At 37.4% G+C, this 19216-nt stretch overlaps 1 protein-coding gene across 1 annotated transcript; it reads left to right on the top strand.

Moving 5' to 3' along the window:
• Nucleotides 1–5: 5 nt before the first annotated feature.
• Nucleotides 6–17974, top strand: LOC103723252 (COP9 signalosome complex subunit 3; the record flags this gene model as incomplete). The annotated part of the gene is given in 13 exon segments (XM_008814118.3): nucleotides 6–56; nucleotides 58–80; nucleotides 4201–4316; nucleotides 4442–4688; nucleotides 8673–8730; nucleotides 8810–8899; nucleotides 14285–14347; nucleotides 16302–16391; nucleotides 16678–16836; nucleotides 16927–17048; nucleotides 17165–17237; nucleotides 17314–17446; nucleotides 17528–17974. Coding segments are annotated over 12 exon segments (1164 nt in total), but the record flags the coding sequence as incomplete, so codon positions are not given.
• Nucleotides 17975–19216: the final 1242 nt, after the last annotated feature.

Here is a 19216-nt window from a genome sequence, read left to right as displayed (position 1 = left end):
TCCGCTCCCAGGCTCTCGCCTCTTGCCTTTTGGAGCAGCTCGACCCTTCCAAGCACTTCCCTCGGCTATCTTTATCTCCTGTAAAGCCCCACGCACCCCTTACGATCCTTTTTCTACTCGCATTCTGGTTATATTTCTTCCTCTCGATTGATCGTGCCGTGTGGCGTTTCTTTTTGATGTGTATATTGATAGTGTAATTGTAGGAATTTGGAGTATTTTATGTTGTGTTGAGGATTAATATCATGTAGGGTTTTATGGCTTCAAAATCTCATGCCAAACAATATGGCAGGTAGGTGTTTTGCAAGCACTGTTTCGATATCTTACTATGGTCGCCGTGCTTCTAGGGCAGTTGGGCGGATGCCCTTCTTTGGCTTTTTTTTTTTGTTCTGATTAGTTGGGCATTCTTGAAATCAATAAACAAAGCTCACATCTTATTTCTTTTCTTGTTCCTCCTAAACTTTATTATCTATTTTTTTGGTGTTGGCCAGGACGGTTTATTAGGTTTGGTATTGCATTTGTTGCTAGGGTTTATCATTGAGTATTGTAATTTTTTTTTATGTTAGGATTTTATCCTTCTGAAGTCTCTTGTTACTAATTTCTCAGAGAGAATTTCTTAAAACAAAAATTTTCTGGTTTTCAATTTGGTCTGTAGCGATAGCAAACAGCTTGGCAAGCAAGAGAGGCATTTGGCCCTTTACTATCCCCAGTTTTAATAAACAAACTGCACCCAGTTTTCAAGCTGACTGTCAAGAGCTTCTCTCACTGCTTTTTTTCTCTTTTAAACCATCATGGTTCATCTCAGTGCAGTTTTTCTTTTGGCTTAATGCTTCCACATAAGTTTGCTCTTAGAAAGCCTGATTGATCCCTAGTCTCCAAAACTATATTCCCTAGAATGCATATTGTAAACAGTTAGTCCTTTAAACCCTAATTCTATTTAAACCTATGTCTAGACGCTCTAACTCAATTAACATGGTGATAAATTGTCTCTTTCAGTCCTCTCTAAACCGTACCTTTGCTTCACAATACAGTCTGTATGGGCCTTTGACTAACGGCAGCATGTCATCTTGTAAGATGACCATCTGTGTAGTATTACTTATTACAAATTTATAGCTCAGAAAAGTACTGACACACAAATATTAACATAGTCTAAGGTTTATATAGCCAATATGTATTGTTCGCTTGTCATAATAAATTAATAAGTAGTAGATGAAGAGTTCTTTAATTAGTAATTAGTTTATTTTTTTCCCTCGGCATATGTGAAGTCTGGGTAAAAGCATGTCCTAGAAGTTTACCACAATGAATATTGCTTGCTGATGTCTAAAGCATACTCTCAATTGGATAATCTTTACATTTGTTTTTGATAAAACTAGATGCTTAATGATTATGGATATGTAAATAACAAGAATAGAACATAAAATGATAGATCATCATAGGTCTTGGGTTCTCTCATCTTAAAGGAGCTAGGAATAACTACTAATTTTCTAACACTATCAAGGTGAGAATCAGATAATATTGGAACCAATATATTGATCAAGGTTTCAATGTATTTCATTACTTTTCTATAGTATAAGTATACCACTATAGTATAAGTTATACCACAGTAGAACTCAAGTGTAAAATAAAACCTAATTCTCCATTATAGAAGAGAAATAGAAAGCAGTTGAATCTAAGGCTGAAAATCCAAATTATATTTAGCTCCTATACTACTGTATTCTTGATGAGGTAACCGATATTTGAAGTTTAAATGAGATCTATGTGACATGAGTTATTCTACTCAGATTTCAATGGCAAAGCTGTAATTTTGTAGTTTGTTAAATAGAAGATGATTTCTTATTTAAATTTTTTTTTGGCTATTGTGACATGTTAAGTACTGACAACTTGTCTTTGGTGAATCATTATTTCTACGGTTGCTGCATAGCAAAAAATTCAAAGCAATATGACAACTTGTCCTGTACTTTTGTTAAGTTTCTTTACATGCATTGCTAGTTTTGTGTCATTCTTGATCCAATAGAGACATCTTAACTGTGATATTGCCAAGTTTCAAAAAAAGTAGCATCAGTCAAGTTACTGCATGGTGCCTAAGTGGTATGTGGCTGCTTAGCTGAGTGCTTATGCGGTTCATATTTAAGAAAAGCTAAGAGAAAAAATTCACAGTAACAGATAAAAGAATAAAAACCTATTGTGGGAGGAGAGGTATTAGAAAATGAAAAGTGCTTAACAAACAAAAATTTGTTGAGCTTACAATTAATGATTTGACAACTCTATAAGCAACCAACTCTCGTGTTTCATTGCAAATTCTGCAAGTTGCATCGATCCTTTCTGTTATATGCAGAAAATTGTTTATGTGCCATAAAGGGAGCTTGATAACAATATTGTTATAAATCTTATTCGATAGCATTTCTTCAGCGTCTTCATGATTAGGTGAAGGGGAAGTGCATGCATGAGCTGGCTTTGCTCTTTAATATTATTTTATGGAGTTATGTCATACATCTCTCTCCAATATTTTGGTGGTAATGTACCATTATATGGTTTAGAAATAGCTCAATGAAAAATCAGAAAAAAAGAGAAAAATTAGAGCGGAGGTGGAGGCCACACATCCGGGGCTTGTGCTCATGCAGTTCACTTGGGTGCTGCAATTGTGACCTATCTATGTACAAAAACTGCCTAGACTCCTATGCAGGCCACTTAGGAGGCTGCATACCACACATGGCTGCATATGTGGCCATATAGACTGCTATTTCTGAAATAGTGGGACATATGCTTTAGATCGCCATTTGATACTTTGTTGGGCCTTCAGCTTGGTCAACCCTTGTTCTGCAACATGTCAAGCAATCCAGTGTCATTGATATTTTCTGCATCCTGATTCTAATTTATTTGGTTATGATTCATTGGCATACTAACATGGTTGTCTGCTTAGGAGCTGGTAGAAGAATCAACACTTGTATTGGTGCGTAAGGCCATTCCCGTGCTGACCAAGTTTTACCAAGCAATCTTAGGGTCCTGTTTGAATATTTCTACGGATTGAGCTGAAAATCTTATAGGATTTGCGGATTAGGCCATTTATTTAAGTATAGCCCTGTATCAACAAATACGACCCTGCCAAATCTTATGGAAAGAAAAAACAACCGCTATAGTTCTTTTTTTCTTCCTCGTGGCCTAAGTCTTTTTTCTTCTTGTAGCCTAAAGAATAGCGTCTGGGTTGGGTTTAGATAAGCTCTTAGAAAATGCAAGATGGATGAGCCAACATGTCCAATCCTTACAAGATTTTCAACCTAGTCCTGTAGGAATATCTAAACAGGCCCTTAACATTTTTAGATACCCATGCCTGAAAGCATACAAAGAAACGTGGAAATTAAATGCATGTGCATCTAATGTGTCGATAAACTACTAATAGAAAATTATTAGAACCTAGTTATATATCGTAGTTTATATTTTTTTAGATGGAATGAATATGCACCCACGAACACGTCGTGTCTCTGGACCTCCAAGGATTAGTATTTATTGCTTAGAACATTTTGCATTAATTTGGGGCTGTCAGCTAGGTATTAACACTCAACAATCTTGCCATGGCGACCTGTGTTGTGATTAAGAGCTGATTAGGATGGTTTAAGCTTTTGCAACAAAAGCTAAACACTATCGTCTTGAGCGGGAAGGCTTGGACTGGTACTGTTAGGAGCCGTGAGGAAGGATTTCAAGAAGCTATTTTTGTGACATAGACATGAAAAGGGAGGGAAGCAAACTATAAGAAGCAGTTCATGAAATCTTGTTAATGGCTAGGTTCGTGGCTTATGAAGAATAGCTGCTGGTGGATCTCTTTCTGATGTTTCTGTTAATCATGCCTTTATGTTTCTATCTTTTAAAAGATAGTGCCTTGGTTCAGCAATTATTAGTATATGATGATATTATTCAGAGTTGCAAGATATAAATTGGAGGTGTACTGCTATTTATGTACACGCTATTATGCTTGTACTTGCAAGTTCTAAAGCCAAGGGGATAATTTTCTAGGTCGCAATTTAATTATTGGCAATTTAACCACCCTTGTTTTTGTATTGTTCCCCTCTGTGTTAATCTTATTTTCTCATCTCATCTATTTCAGTTTTCATATACTCAGTCATTGTTTGCTATCCCCTTCACTTGATAAACTAAAGCTTCTTGCTAGATAATGCTTATTTGCTTTGTTGACTATATATGGTTCGACAGGGAGGCTTACTCATCTGGACCAATTTTGAGGGAGCAAGCTAGTGGTTATCTTTTGACTGTTGTTGAATTTATCAATTCCTGCTCAGCAGAACAGATACGTTTGACACCTGATAAATGTATGACAGTCTTGATCATGCCTCGAATCCTGTCAGCTAATGTGCCTTTTGGTCGTGTTTTTCACTTTCTCTGGTTATAAATGATTTTTATGCCTATTGTTACAGTACATGTCTTATTTCTGCAGTTGTTTCTGTTTGTAAGAGTTTCAAGGATCAAGTTATGCAGCTTCAAGTGGCAATACAGGGAGTGGCTCCCTTGCGGACAGCTATTCGTAAACTTCAAACTTCCTCTGAACATTTGACTACCCTACATCCAGACTTTCTTCTCCTCTGTCTGCTATCAAAGTGCTACAAAGCTGCCCTGAGCATTTTGGATGATGATATCTTTGAGGTGGATCAGCCAAGGGACCTCTTCCTCTATTGCTATTATGGGTTAGTTAAATTTTATTTACATTATTTACATTTTATACTTTAAATAAAGAAATATACAGTTCAGTGGAGCTTTAAAATGTGTTCCCTAGTTACTTGGAGTTACAATTTGCAAACAGGAATCTATCAGGAAGAGCTTCCTACCTTTTGACTGAGAAAAAGAAACACACCAAAATTCAGAATTCAGAATACTATATCTATCAAAAATGTTCTCAGATACTTATTGGTTTGCTAACCATTGTGACATCCGGACAGCTTATGTAAAATCTCAACATTTTTGTCATATTAAATAGGGACAAGGTTCTGCATGTCCTATGATGCTCTGATGACATCAGGTTCAAAACCTTTATCTATAGCAGCAGAACCAACATAGCCCTACAACCTGTGGTCTGCATGTGGACCAACTTGGAGTTTGAGCATAATTTGCCAAATTGTGTTTAATGATGTCCTGGATTCTTGATATGCTATCTTAATAACATGTTTGATAGTCAAGCAAACCAAAAGTATAATAAGAGTATGGACCTACTTGGAAAATCCCTTCCAAATTTGACCGGATTTGGCAGGATGGGCTGGAGGAGGAAGAGAGTGGGGAAGAGGGGGAAGAAGAGCGTGGGGCTATAATGGGGCTCGATCCCTGTTGGATGAAGAAAGGACCTCGAGAGGCTTTTTCTCCATCCACGTGTTCTCCCTCTCCTGCTCTCTCTTACTATGTCACTTTGCTCTTTTTCTGCCCTTGTCCATTCGGTCTTGTAGGATTTTCCCAAACAATGCAATATCTATTTTTCTCATCTATACTCTGTAAGTATGTATTGAAATCCTTTAGAAATTTGGAGTCCTTTTTAAGTAGTTCTTTAGCATATGAATCATTTAGAAGTTACAAACTCAACTTATATTATCCTATTTAGATTTAGCATTATTTAGTCAATAGATTCTTAGCCATAATTCTAATATTTTTTTTGGAAAAAAATGATTGGTTATTTTTTTTGCTGAATCATATTGTATCAAAGACTTTCATTCTTTTAGGTAGAACAGTAGTTTGGGGCAATATGTATTGGTTGAGAAGAGAATGCTTGTATTGCTAGATTTAGTGATATTTAGGTAGAGTGTAGCTTGTATCTTTTAGTCTTTAGATAGAAGGGCTTGTATCAAGGTCTGTTGAAGCGGTGCCGGTGCTCATATTGGCTGGCAACCGGTTCGATATTGTATGGGTTTGTGGCCATTCCTGGGCGTACTGAAACAAGGAGAGCCAGAGAGGGAGGGGGAGAGGGAGAAGGAGAGAGAGTAAAGAGAGAGAAGAGGAAGGAAGGGAGAGAGAGGGAGAGGGAGGGGGGAGAGAGAGAGGTCGAGAGAGGGAGAGGGAGGGGGAGAGAGAGAGGTCGAAAGAGAGGTTTGAGCTATTGCGGGGGTGCTTCGAGAGCTTTGGATATGGCGAGGGGGCCGAGAGAGAGGGAAGCAGAGGGGAGAGAGGGGAGAGAGGCTGAGAGAGAGAGGTTTGAGCCGTTGTGGGAGAGTTTCAAGAACTTTGGATCTGGTGACAAGGATCGAGAGAGAGAGGGATAGAGAGAGGGAGAGAGAGAGAGGGAGATAGATTCACTCGGCTGGGGACCTCGTTGTCGTATGGCAACTTGACATAGACTGAGGGCTTTGGGGATTAGGGCTTTGAAACCGAGCGAGGGGAGAAGCTTCAAGCGAGGAAGGGGTGAAGCCTTTATATCCCAAACCGACCGGTTGAATTGTGCTGGAAACCGACCAGTCCAGTTCGGTATGGCCCGAACCAGCAGGTTTGGCTCGATTTGGCTAACCTTATCCTATATGTTTGAAAAGGTGTACAAGATAGGAAAAATGTCTTAAGAACTTGGTAATGTTCTATCGCAATAATTCTAGGAGTATTTGATGCAAGGATGATAGAAATTCACGCATTCATGAGAAACTGTAGGCGATTTGGTGGTTTAAGGAATAAAGAAGTGAGTTGACAATAATCCATCGCATATAACTTGCAAGTTTGGCAAATAGAATAATTTTAATTTTCCTAACTACTGATTTTGATAAAGAGAATAGACAATTGTTTCCAACCTTTGATGTTGAGATATCAAGTGAATATATGTCTTGAGTGGAGAGCAAGGATAATTTATCGTAGATGCACTTTCATTGTTTTTTAACTTTGACAAGGATTAAGAACAAGGAACAGAAAAAAACAAAGAGTGAAGGATGCGAAGGATACACATGAAACAGTATGACTATTTTATGGTATGCAAGATGGTCTTTCTTTGTGTCTATGATATATGCTAAGATTAAGAATACCCTTAGCCCACAGCATGTATTGAGTCATGTATCGGATAAGTAACAAAAGAAGCAAAAGCAATTAAAAAAATAAAGGAGTTGTGGAAGCAAATGAAGATAGAGGTAAAAGGATTGGAAGATATTATTGATAGGTGTAGAAGGGAAAACTAGGATTTCTTGCACTTTGTACCTATTAGACCTTTGGGCCTTGCACTTGTGGTTTTCACAGGGCTGCTATAGAGAAATGCTGACCTTTATCTCATCATGCTCAATGAGATCCTGCAATGTCTTGGCTAACAAGAATTTGAGAGAATTCTCAAAGGGATTAATATTCATCTCTCTATAAAAAAACTCAAGACTACGGAGGTATTTATAATGTTTAGGGGCTTTGTAACAATTAGCATTTGGGACCTCATGTATTTGTCTAGAATTATAAAAAGTAACAACAAAAAAACTTAAATGAAACAAACTTGCAGACTAAGTCCTCATGGTGGTCTTGAGAATTGGACGGTAGGTTGCTATAGTTGGGAGTCAAAATCCTCCAACTAGGTTTCAGTTGATTTATGCATGAATGCTTGCAGAACTGCTAAATGAATTCTTGGAATTCCATAGATTTCATTTTATATTCTGCCAGTGGCGGTGGATTATGTAAATAAAGAATGTGATAGTAGAGTATGCAGGTAGATGGAGAATCTTGAACCTTTAAACCATGCATGTGGTAGAAGAGTTTTTATTTACACAAGTCATCTGCATTGGATGGTTGGACATGCTTTAGTGATGCTAATTATAAATTTATATAGTAAGTGATCATAGTGCTTGCGGCATGCGGCCATGAACTCTTCTGGTGGACCTTATAATTGTTATGTTTTCCTTGTAATATATGCTGTAACGTTGCTTTTTGTTGGATAAAATTCTCATGTAACAAGTACACATACATATATATATATATATATATATATACATATATATACACACACACACACACACACACACACACATATATATATATATACATATATATATATACACACACACACACACACATTATATATATATATATGTATATATATATATATATATGTATATATATATATATATATATATATATATATGTCTCATAAACTGCATGAGAAGGATTAAGATTATTTTAAACTGCATGATGAACCGTTATGGAGGATAGAAATCCAAAGTAAGGATTTGATTTGACATAGTATACTTTTATTATCATAAGTTTGTAATGTGTGATGAATCACAAAGATAGCCTAGGAATTTGTGAGTTTTGAGAAATGGACGATATTGTGCATAGTTATAGGTGAGGCTTTAACAATACTGAAATTTGGGAACATCAAGAGCTACTTTCTGGGTTACAAATATGTATTTACATACACATAAATACATGCATACGTACATAACATATGTGCATGTACGTACATAAATACATACAAAAATAAGTGTTTATATATGTATGCTAGATTGCAAAAATAAGTGGTCTTTTAGGGCCTCATCTTCTTATGGACATTTATGCACTAATAATTAATCATTTTCCCAAGAAGGACAGATTGTCAGCATTTCATACTGAAACTGTTGAAAAGGTTTACATTATTGTTTTCCTTCAAGTCATTATTTACTATAAATGCTCAGTTTGTCTTCTTGTACTGGCAGAGGTGCCAGACCTGTCATACTCTAACTACTCTATTTGTGTAACAGGGGAATGATAAATATAGGACTAAAGCGTTTCCATAAAGCCCTGGAGTGTCTTCACAATGTGTGTAAAGTGCATATATGTTGTTTGGTTATCTCATTCATCTATCTGGTAACATGATATAAAGTTGACTTCATTGCAGGTTGTTACCGCCCCAATGACAGCTTTAAATGCAATTGCTGTTGAAGCATTCAAAAAATATATCCTAGTTTCACTTATTCACAATGGGCAGGTGTGCTTTCTTTCTTCCTTGTTCCATATTTTTTTCAAACACTAAGTACTAGTGCAAAGTAAGGTTCGTCGTCTTGGCACCTGACCTCATATTGGTGACATCTTGGTACAATGTCGTTATGCCCGGTACAAAGGTTAGTTTGGCATACCAACACTCGGTACGCCCCCGTACCGTATACCGGTTCGGCATTGATATGATATGGTACACTCGGTATGCACTAATACTGACCGGTATGGCGTACCATACTACAAAGACTTTCACATAAAACTAGTATTTTAGCTTAGGAGAATTTAACACCCTATGCTTTCTTTGACTGCTATTTTACTTGTAATCCCTACAAGGTTAGCACTTTATATTTAGTCCCCTTGTATACAGTGAGACATATTTCTTTATTTTTACAGTTATTCTTGTTTCTGTACAGAGTTACACCTAATTTTAACACACTTATGCATGGCTAGGGACTACGAAAATGGCCATCAAAATCAAGGGATGGGAATAGAATTTTCAGTCAAGAGGGGGGTTAAACATAAATGTTAGTAAATCCAGGGTGGACCTCAATTTCTTGCTTAACTTAATATGACACGGGCTTTCACTGGAATACTTTTACAATATAAGTGTTTGCATGTCTCGAAGGTTGTCTGTGTCGATCTGTTTTATTATCAGGTCATGTCCTATGCCTTTCAACTGTTTTTATTATTACAGAGCAATCTAGTTGAAGTTAATTCATGACAAATTAAACAGTGAATTGGTGTCACTGACTGAATTGAATAGTTGGAATCTTATAAAGCTTTAAATAAACTTATATATGTAATTGAGTTCCTTCAAATCGATTGGCATTGTGAAATTTGTAACAGTATCTTCATTGTAGACTAGTAGCTGTAAACCGGTTTCATAGGAATAAAATATTGTCAAAATCCAGTGGTGGAACTTAATGAAATTATGTTAAGATGGCAAAAGATATATCTATACCTCTAAATTGCAACACAGGGCAGAATGATTTGATATTTGAGCAGTTAGAATCATAATATTATAACAATAAGTGACCTAGCTGACTGAATTGAATAGTTAGAACTAAAGTCCGCTGTACCGGTGCCAATCGGCATACCGGTGGCGGGCGATACTGGTCCATATCGGCCCTATTGAATGACAGGGTTTTGGGATTCCACATACCGGCCTGTACCGGTCCTCCAACACTAAGCTTTCGGTACCGGATTCCACGCTGATCCGGTACCGGTTCCGGGCGGTACCGGTACGGCAGACCTTGGTTGGAACCTTCTAAACTTCAAAATAAACTGATATAAAAACTGAGCTCCAAAAAAATGATTGGCCTTGTTAATTTCTGTATCGATATCTGTGTTGTATCTGACACTAGTTTCACAGAAATAAAATAGTATCATAATCCAACTGTTGGACTAAATGACAGTGTATTACAAAATCATTTCTATGTTTAAATTTTTCACATGTATAGCTTGGATCTTGGCAATGTTATAATTAATTTTTATTCATCAGTGAACTTCATTAAGTTTGCTGTCTATGGAGGCAGTTTGCACATGTGAGTATATGATTTTTCCATGATTTTGATAGAATCAAGGTTAATCAGAGAATGTTTTAATACTTGCTCAAGCCTGTCACCTTTAGGCTCCTCGATTATGCTTTATAATGTGAAGGATTTTTAAGAGGTTCAGGCATATGGATAACTTGTATCGTTGGATTTAATCTTTTATAGGAGAGATAAAAGTTAAGAGTTCATTTTTTTCTGCAACTAGAGAGGGGAGGAAATGGATTGCTTTTTGTATTTTTTGCATGATGCTTTCTTTGGATTTAAACTCCTGATCACAAAAGCGTTATGTTATGTTATTGCATAGTAGCCATTCAGATGTCATTTCTGCATGTGGCATGTTAGACATGCCATCCATATAACAACAGTTGTAGTTACGTCTGAACATAACACTTACATACCCTACCTTGCTGGTTTTCACATTGTTTTTCTTACATTAAACTGCTTTAAAATCAGTGAGCCTAATATTATTGCATTCATGCTTATATCTCACCTGATTGAGTACCCAAAAGTCTCACCTTACAACTCCACTTTTTTAAACATTGGGTAATGCAACCTTATGGCACCAGCTTTTGTATGACATGATATACTAGTATATGAACCATTACACTAGGCAGTGAGAAAAACACCTCGATAAGGTTTTACACATTCCTATGTTGTTTTTTTCCAAACTAAAGTTCTTTTCAGATTTTTCTGATAAATCATCTCTTGAGATTTTTACTTCAAGGTTACATGCATATTGTTCATGGCAAGGTCTGCAGTATCGGAATCAACATCCATGCCGATCAGCTGGTGGCACGGTATGGTATGCCTTGTACTGTGCTGTTCCGTTGTGAACCGATAGGGAAACTGTCAAGGGAGGGGGAGAGGAAGAAGAGAGAGAGAAAAATGGATGGAGGGAGGGGGAGAAAGGGAGGGAGGGAATGGGAGAGCACGACGGAGACAGAGAGGCGGAGGGAGAAGAAAAAAGAGGAAGAGAGAGAGCGGGAGGAAGGGAGGGAGAGGGCAGCGGTGAGCAGCGGCCACTGGAACAAGCTGAGGGAGGGGTAAAGAGGGCTTTTAAAACCTTCTCTCCTCTGTGCGTCGAAACAGGGGCTTCGCCCCCTTGTTCTTTTATTATTATTATTAATTTTTTAAAGTGAAGTTGTTAGTGTTTGCCTTTGTTTCGAAAAGGGGGCCGAATCCTCTGTTTTGAAAAAAAACAAAGGCTCCACCTTTGTTCCGACACATAGAGGAGAGAGGATTTCGAAGGCCCTCTCTGCCCTTCCCTCGACCTTGTTCTGGCAGCCACTGCTTGCTGCCGTTCTCTCCCTCCCTCTCTCGCCCTCCCTCCCTTCCTCTCTTGCCCTCTCTCTCTCTCTCTCTCTCTCTCTCTCTCTCTCTCTTTTCCTCTCTTTCCTTCTTCCTCTCTCATTGCTTGCCGGTTTCTCGATTTTATTACATGAACCGTCTCGGTCCTTTATCGGCACGGCTCAGTACGCCTCGAACCAAGCGGTTTGGGACAATTCTGCCTTTCTTGGTTCATGGTTTACCATCCATTTTACCAATCATATATTGATGAAACCAAGTACTGTCTGACTGATAAGAGGATACTTGGCACTAATGTCTGAACCCTTGATATTTCCTAAAGCAACATCCTGAAAAATTTGTAGCATATATATCATTTATGACATTTTTATCACGCTTATATCGTATTAAATTAATAAAGTATAACTGCCCAAATTTTAGAAAGTTGTGTTTTCTTATTTCTTGGGTGAAACATTCTGATTGCATTTATCATGTGGTTTTGTATCCTTTTGACAATTTTATCTTTTTATCATCCTCTATGTCATACATCTCAAAATATAAGTACCTACAATTTTTATATATTTCCTTTTATGAACACCTTTGTTAAACATGAAATGATCCAAATAAGAAATGGGTTAAAATTGTCCAAGTAAATGATAGATCATAAAATGATTGATTACATTATATTCTTACTATGATATAAGTGTCTAAGTGTGCATGCATGTGCTTTCTTAAACTGTATACCTTTGTGGTTGTTGAAGAAACTAACAGTTTTTATCAATTATGGAATAATGGAATTAGTCAGTTGTAAGTATGGAGTTAGATGTTCATCTTTGGTGATGTCATGACTTCTAAACAGTTTCCATACTGCATATTATAAGAGATGAGCTTTTGGTTTGGAAGATTATCACTTGTTGGATAATAGAAGTTTATGAAGAGAGAGTAGAAATGGTAAATCTCTTTATAACCTTATAGTATGGATGGCTTTAGTATGCGAAGAATGGAGGTCATTTAAAGTTGGGGCATTTGCATAGTTGAAGCTTACATTACCTGGACACTGTATTATAGGAGTTTATGTTAGTTGAAAGTATGGAGTTAGATGCTCATCCTTGGTGATGTCATGACTTCTAAACAGCTTGCACACTGCGTATTATAAGAGATGAGCTTTAGGTTTGGAAGATTATCACTTGTTGACTAATAGGAGTTTATGAAAAGAAGTGGAAATGGTAAATCTCTTTATAACCATATAGTATGGATGGCTTTAGTATGAGAAGAATGGAGGTCATTTAGAGTTGGGGCATTTGCATAGCTGAAACCTATGTTACCCGGACCCTTCAATTTAGTTTAAAGTACCTGCACCCAATAATCACGGAGATTTGTATGACATTTGAACACAGCTTTGCTAAAGAAGTTCTTAGATATTGAAAGGATCGGATACATAGACATGGACCTGCAACGGACACATGTACCTGAGTCCACGTAACATAGGCTGAAGTACCTTATTGTTGGAAGGTAAGTAGAATAAAGAGTAATTTTAGCTAGTGAGTGTATGGTATGCAGCCTTTTGCTGTCAGTTTAGAAGTGATGGTAGATGGAGATACTGCTTTGCTATCTAAAAGACCTTCATTCTTCTTTAAAATTCTAGACACTCCTGTGTGTTTGTAGTGCTAGGCAAACCTTCTTGGCCGATATGCGACCCAATTGCATATGGTAGCCACATATATGGTATATGGAGCAGTCAGGGGACCATATATGCATGTACGGCCTGACGCACCACACCTTAAACACTGCATACTTATAGTTTGTCCTTGGTATTTTTCTTGTATAGTTGAGCAGATATATTATGTAATTATGTTCTAAATAATTAGACTTATTTACTAGATATACAGACAACCATGCAAACATGTGCACATGTATGTTCACTCTTACGACATACACACATGTAGAGACCTAATTACATAGAATGTAATTGGTAATATTAAACATGGTTGTGTTCACTAAACAAAGTACACAATGTGTGATCTATACAAACTACGAAGTGGTCTAGGTGGTTTCTGGCTATTCTGCAGACTTTTCAGAGGCGCCTTGACAAATTGGCTTGGCAAAGATTAAGCATAAGAGGTCTATGGTGTGTGTAATCCTTCTTCATCATGATGTGAGGGAACATGTACATGAATATGTTAGTGATTGATCGAAGTGGTCGCCATCTAGTAAAAACAGTGCTAGTGTTTTCATTGATATACTAGAAAGCTGCATCATCTGAAATGCACAGTCCACTGAATGATTCTTAGAAATGCCACTCAGCAATTGTTCTTATTTGTTCAGGTTGCTGCAACGAAAGAAATTGTAGTGCTGCTTTTTGAGCTCTAGAAAATGCGCTAGTTTAGTTTGTTCAGTTATGCACTTTAGTTGTGATTCTTGGTCTAGCTTTCTCATAGCTGTAGCGATGGTATAGGCTAATATATTTTTAAATGGACATTGATTAAACCTGTTAAAATCTTAATTTTAAATATGTTGATTTTAATAAATCTCTGTAACAGGTTCCTTCATTCCCAAAGTATACCTCTGCAACTGCTCAGAGGAATCTTAAAAACTACACTCAGGTAGTCAATTGTGGAAATTTGAGATTATTTTGTCCTCTATTATTACAAATTGTGGTATGTGGATGATTAATTTCTTTGCTGACTTTTATGTTATTCTAATTTCTTTGTCCTTAACCATGCTCTTGTATGTCTTTATTGACAAAGTCTTTGTATAGAATATTCTACTGAAGAATCCTCATCTTAAATTTGAGCTTCAGAATCCTCATTTGATCTTGTATTTTGAGAAATTCCTGCCAGATATTAGCAACTATTGTTAATTTCATGTTGAGTCAATACAGATTATTGATAGATTAAAACAATAGATTTAGATGATTGACAAGAGGAAGAAAGAGCACATTAAGGAGGTTGCTGTTAATCCTATGTATACAAGGAGTATGAGTCAGTTCCTTTTATACAGCTTAGTATCTTATCACTCTAACTTGATGTTAATTTACTAAACAAATATGAAACATGCACAATAACTCAATTTCTATTGCATAATTATTTCAGAAAAATGAAAATTTATTTGGAAATTTGACTCCCAACCAGCAAGCATAAAATGTTCTTTCATGTCCATCTTTTTAACAATCTGGAACTTACTGAGGTGTCTTACGTCAGATTATGTTGTAAGAATTGTAAAGATTAAGTACTGATGCCTTTATGGTGCCTGTTGTATTATGGTCTGTCAATGTTAAAAGATTATGGGCTTGAGAGGATTGTATTAGGTTATGGTCTCAATCATGTTTTCCCCCTTATCTTTTTATGAAATCTAATCCTGAATCATGACACACTCTTTGGAGCTCCAATCTTCAAATATTGTTTTCCATGAATATGCTTTGTAGCAGAGATGTAGGAAGGCATGGATATAAGAGATGAACATTCTCTTCAATCCTTCCAGTTAAATGTCCGGTTATGTCAAATTGAACTTTGATGAGACTATCTAGGGCAGTTTATCTAGAGCCAGCTGTGTTGTTGGACATGTTATGAGGAGAACAGTTACGGTAGGTGGGGCTTCTTTAACAAGTTTGGCGCCTTTTGTTGAACTAACATCTCCCTGGATGGGTTTGTGGTTTACCACTGAGCAAGTGCAAGCAGAAAATGTTTCGGCTTAAAATGATTCTATTATTGATAGCTGGATTAAATGTTCTGATGCAACAACTGGACATGCTTGTCTTAAAGATGTCAGGATTATTGTCTGAAACGTACCTACTTCGAGGATTTCCCATGTTTGTAGTGAAGGTAGCCAGGTTTGTGATAAGATTGGCGGGAATGCTTACAAGTTGCCGCAGTGATGGATCTGGACTTGTTACTACCCTGCTGGGCTTGGGTCTATTGTTCCAGCAGATTGTACGGGTTCTCTTTGAGTGTTTATGGTTGAAGGGTATGACCCTTCTTGCGTGCTTTAAAGAAAATAAAAAACACATACGATGATTGGTTGGAAAAGTAATTTCTTGTGTACTTTTAAAGGATTGAGAAGGCTGAAAACCTAGACTAGTAAGTTAGATATGCTATGGATACAAATGATGAGGGATGGCGAGGAACATAAGAGAATACCAAAAGTTGCATGATAGATCATCACAGGTACTGTTACAGTGGAGCATGTAAATCGAGGTGGACAAGGTGTGAGTTTGGCAAATGGCATGTCCATGAACTAGCAGTCATAGAACTTACAAAATTGGTAGACCTAGCAAAACAACCACTGAGACCACCCATGTCTGTTTAGATTAAGAATCCATTCTTGCTCTTAGCATCGAGTTTTTCTTATCATGAGATGGTAACATTTGGTGCATTTCCACTATGTTTGTCACATATTTTGCTTATTACATATTTTTTTCATATTACATATTCTGCTTTTACCTCTTCTTGCAGATGCTGTACATGCATGCCTGGCTGTTGAACCATTTCTGATATATTCTGTGCTTGAGTCAACTGTTGTTACCAAAGTTTTACATATGTTGTACTACTGTTTTGGCAGCCATACATTGATTTGGCTAATTGCTATGTGACGGGGAAATTTTCTGAATTAGAGACCTCCATCCAGACAAATATTGAGAAATTTCAAGCTGTGAGTACTCTGTTGACTACCACTTCTATGAGATCTTGATTCTTTTTCTTCCTTCATCCTCTTCGTTTCCTTTTTTTTTTTCCTGCGTTGAAGGTAGTGGATACCTGTACAGTATTTTCAGCAGTGTACTGGGATTCTGCGGGTTCTTCTTGCCTTTTTTCCTGCTGATTATTTTAGGATACACTCACCTAGCTACCTTCTTTACTATAGTGTCTTATGAGGTAAATTCTTAGGGATGTTCATTTGGTTTCTTGTGACATCTGGGTCATTTTAAATCATCTTGCAGGACAACAACCTTGGGTTGGTGAAGCAAGTTCTATCTTCTCTATACAAGCGTAATATCCAGAGACTGACTCAAACTTACTTGACCCTGTCACTCCAAGATATAGCTGGTGCTGTGCAACTCAAGACCCCAAGGGAAGCTGAGATGCATGTACTTCGGATGGTTGGTTTGCTTGTTGCATAATTCCATCATGAATATTTTTAGCTTATTTTGATGGACCTGTAATCGTAATTTTTTATTCTGTAATTCCAGATTCAAGATGGGGAGATATTTGCGACAATAAACCAGAAGGATGGAATGGTCAGTTTTCATGAGGATCCAGAGCAATACAAAACTTGTGAGATGATAGAGCATATTGATTCATCAATCCAGCGGTACATGATCAACTTCCAGCCTTTTGTTAGTTTATTACGATCACCTTTGTCTGTGACCCATATCTCTATAAAACTTTGTTCGATGGTACTTCATTTGCTCATTTATCCATGCTTAGGTTAATGGGATTGTCAAAGAAGTTGAGTTCAATAGATGAGCATATTTCATGTGATCCTGCTTATTTGACAAAGGTGAGTTTCAGAATGGATCTTCAATCTCTTTTCTCTGAGCTCATTGGTCATTAACAAGATTTTCAATGTCATACAGATCAGTAGGGAACGACAAAGGTTTGACTTTGACGATTTTGATTCTGTTCCTCACAAGTTTTTACAAACATGAGTTGGTACATATTTGGAAAAGTTCACATGGTGGTGAACATTTTCATGCAAACCTTTCTCAGGTAATTTATGTAGCATCATGTGCTTTTGATAAATTTGGAGGAAAATAATAAAATGTAATTTAGGTTACTGTGTCATGGCAGGCGATGTGATGGCATTTCACTGATTTTGTTATCCTTAAGTCTGATGGACCTTCTTTTTTTACCCGCTGCTGCACAAAAGATCTTGATGTTTTGATGTAACAGATTATGATCTTCGTTTATTCATCTTTTCTGTATGTCAGAAGCATCAGATTAGTTTCACTAAATTGTTACTTGAAAAAAAAAGATCATCAGACTTTCTAGCAATAGCTTCTTATTATGAGGTTCGTGGATCTGCAGACATCGGTGGTCTGAGTTTACCAGTGAGGATCTTATTTTGGATGTTTCATGCCACTCCCATTCCGATGGTAGCAAAGGTCGCTGTTGTGTTTCACAGTCTATAACAATGATCAACACAGGTATATAAATTGTTCTCAGATTTAGACTGGATCTTCATTTGTAGTCATGGACCATCATTATTGTCCAAAGTTCAGGCGAGTTTGGATCCAACCAGAGCTGTGCATTGCCTACGGCATTGTTGTTGAAGCTTCAAAAAGAGTAAATTTTATGTTGTCAAAGTAATCCTCAAGTGCATTGTCCATGTATTTAAGCCAGAAGTTTAGCCACGCCAAAGATAACGGCCTTAGGCATCGAAAATATGTGCCGATCAAGCCTGTTCTGATCCAGTTCAATATGAATCTCATGATATTGCTCTTTTGCACGATCAGGTCCTGGTTGAGTTGGTAAAGACTCTTGGTGTCCCGGTTCAGATGATCTTGCGGTTGTGGATATAGCCGACTTGAGTTGGATCCTGCCTTTACCTCCATATTTATTTTGGGTAGTTTTTCAAGGTAGAGAGAATCAGCCTAACTAGATATCGCTGGTTTGAGCAGTTTTTCAAATATGAGAGGAATTCATTCTGCTTTGATTTGGATTGATGATCGAGGAAACATGCTTCCCACTGAGCTACAAAAAGCCCCAGGCTATATGTGAAAAATTTAGAAAAAATTGACCGATGAAACAAAATTATATAGTTTTATATAACTTATATAGTCTTTAACGGCAAAGCTGCATGCGCAAACAAGCCAAGGATTCAAATTGTCTTATATAATGGCACACATAAATAGAGCATAGCAACAACATGTAAAAGAAAATGATTTGCATACTAGCCAAAGAAGAGGGGAAAAAAAAAAGAATGGCCATGCAGCATAATAAATACCATTAGCATTGTGATATTCTGAATTGGCCTAAAGTGGCCTGGATTGGTTCCTTGCGCATGCTTTGCATGTGTTGGAGGAAGACCCCACATGAAGACCCCTTATGTGGGTTTATCTCTCTTGACCCTGTCGGAAGCTGGAGACTTAGGGTTGTCGAACTTGAGCGGAGCGCTAGGGCTCCTTTATAAAGGAAGATCCCTCCTCCACTGATTTTACCGTTAGTCGTCGTCGATGATCGCCATGACTTTCTTGGTTTCCCATTGAGACTCTTTGTCAAGTCGGCCTTGATGCCTCGCCAGAGTTGAGGTAATAGTCTTGAATCTTTCTGCTCCACACTCTTCCTCATTTCAAGACATCATTCCTCGGCTTGATTAGACTTGATGAGTCACCGGATTATCTTGGAATAGAGTCTTCTTTGGTTCTATTTTTGCGACCTGCCACTGTTGGTTACTACTAGTTGTCGAGGCCACAGCTACTCTCTTGAGTGTTTTGTGACTGCATGGCGAAACATTGGCCGTCGGCTGGTGATCTAGCC

The sequence above is a fragment of the Phoenix dactylifera genome, unplaced genomic scaffold, assembly GCF_009389715.1.
Source record: "Phoenix dactylifera cultivar Barhee BC4 unplaced genomic scaffold, palm_55x_up_171113_PBpolish2nd_filt_p 001585F, whole genome shotgun sequence".
Lineage (NCBI taxonomy): Eukaryota > Viridiplantae > Streptophyta > Magnoliopsida > Arecales > Arecaceae > Phoenix > Phoenix dactylifera.
The sequence above is the reverse complement of the archived record's forward strand: the minus strand, read 5'-3'. Positions and strand labels throughout refer to the sequence as shown.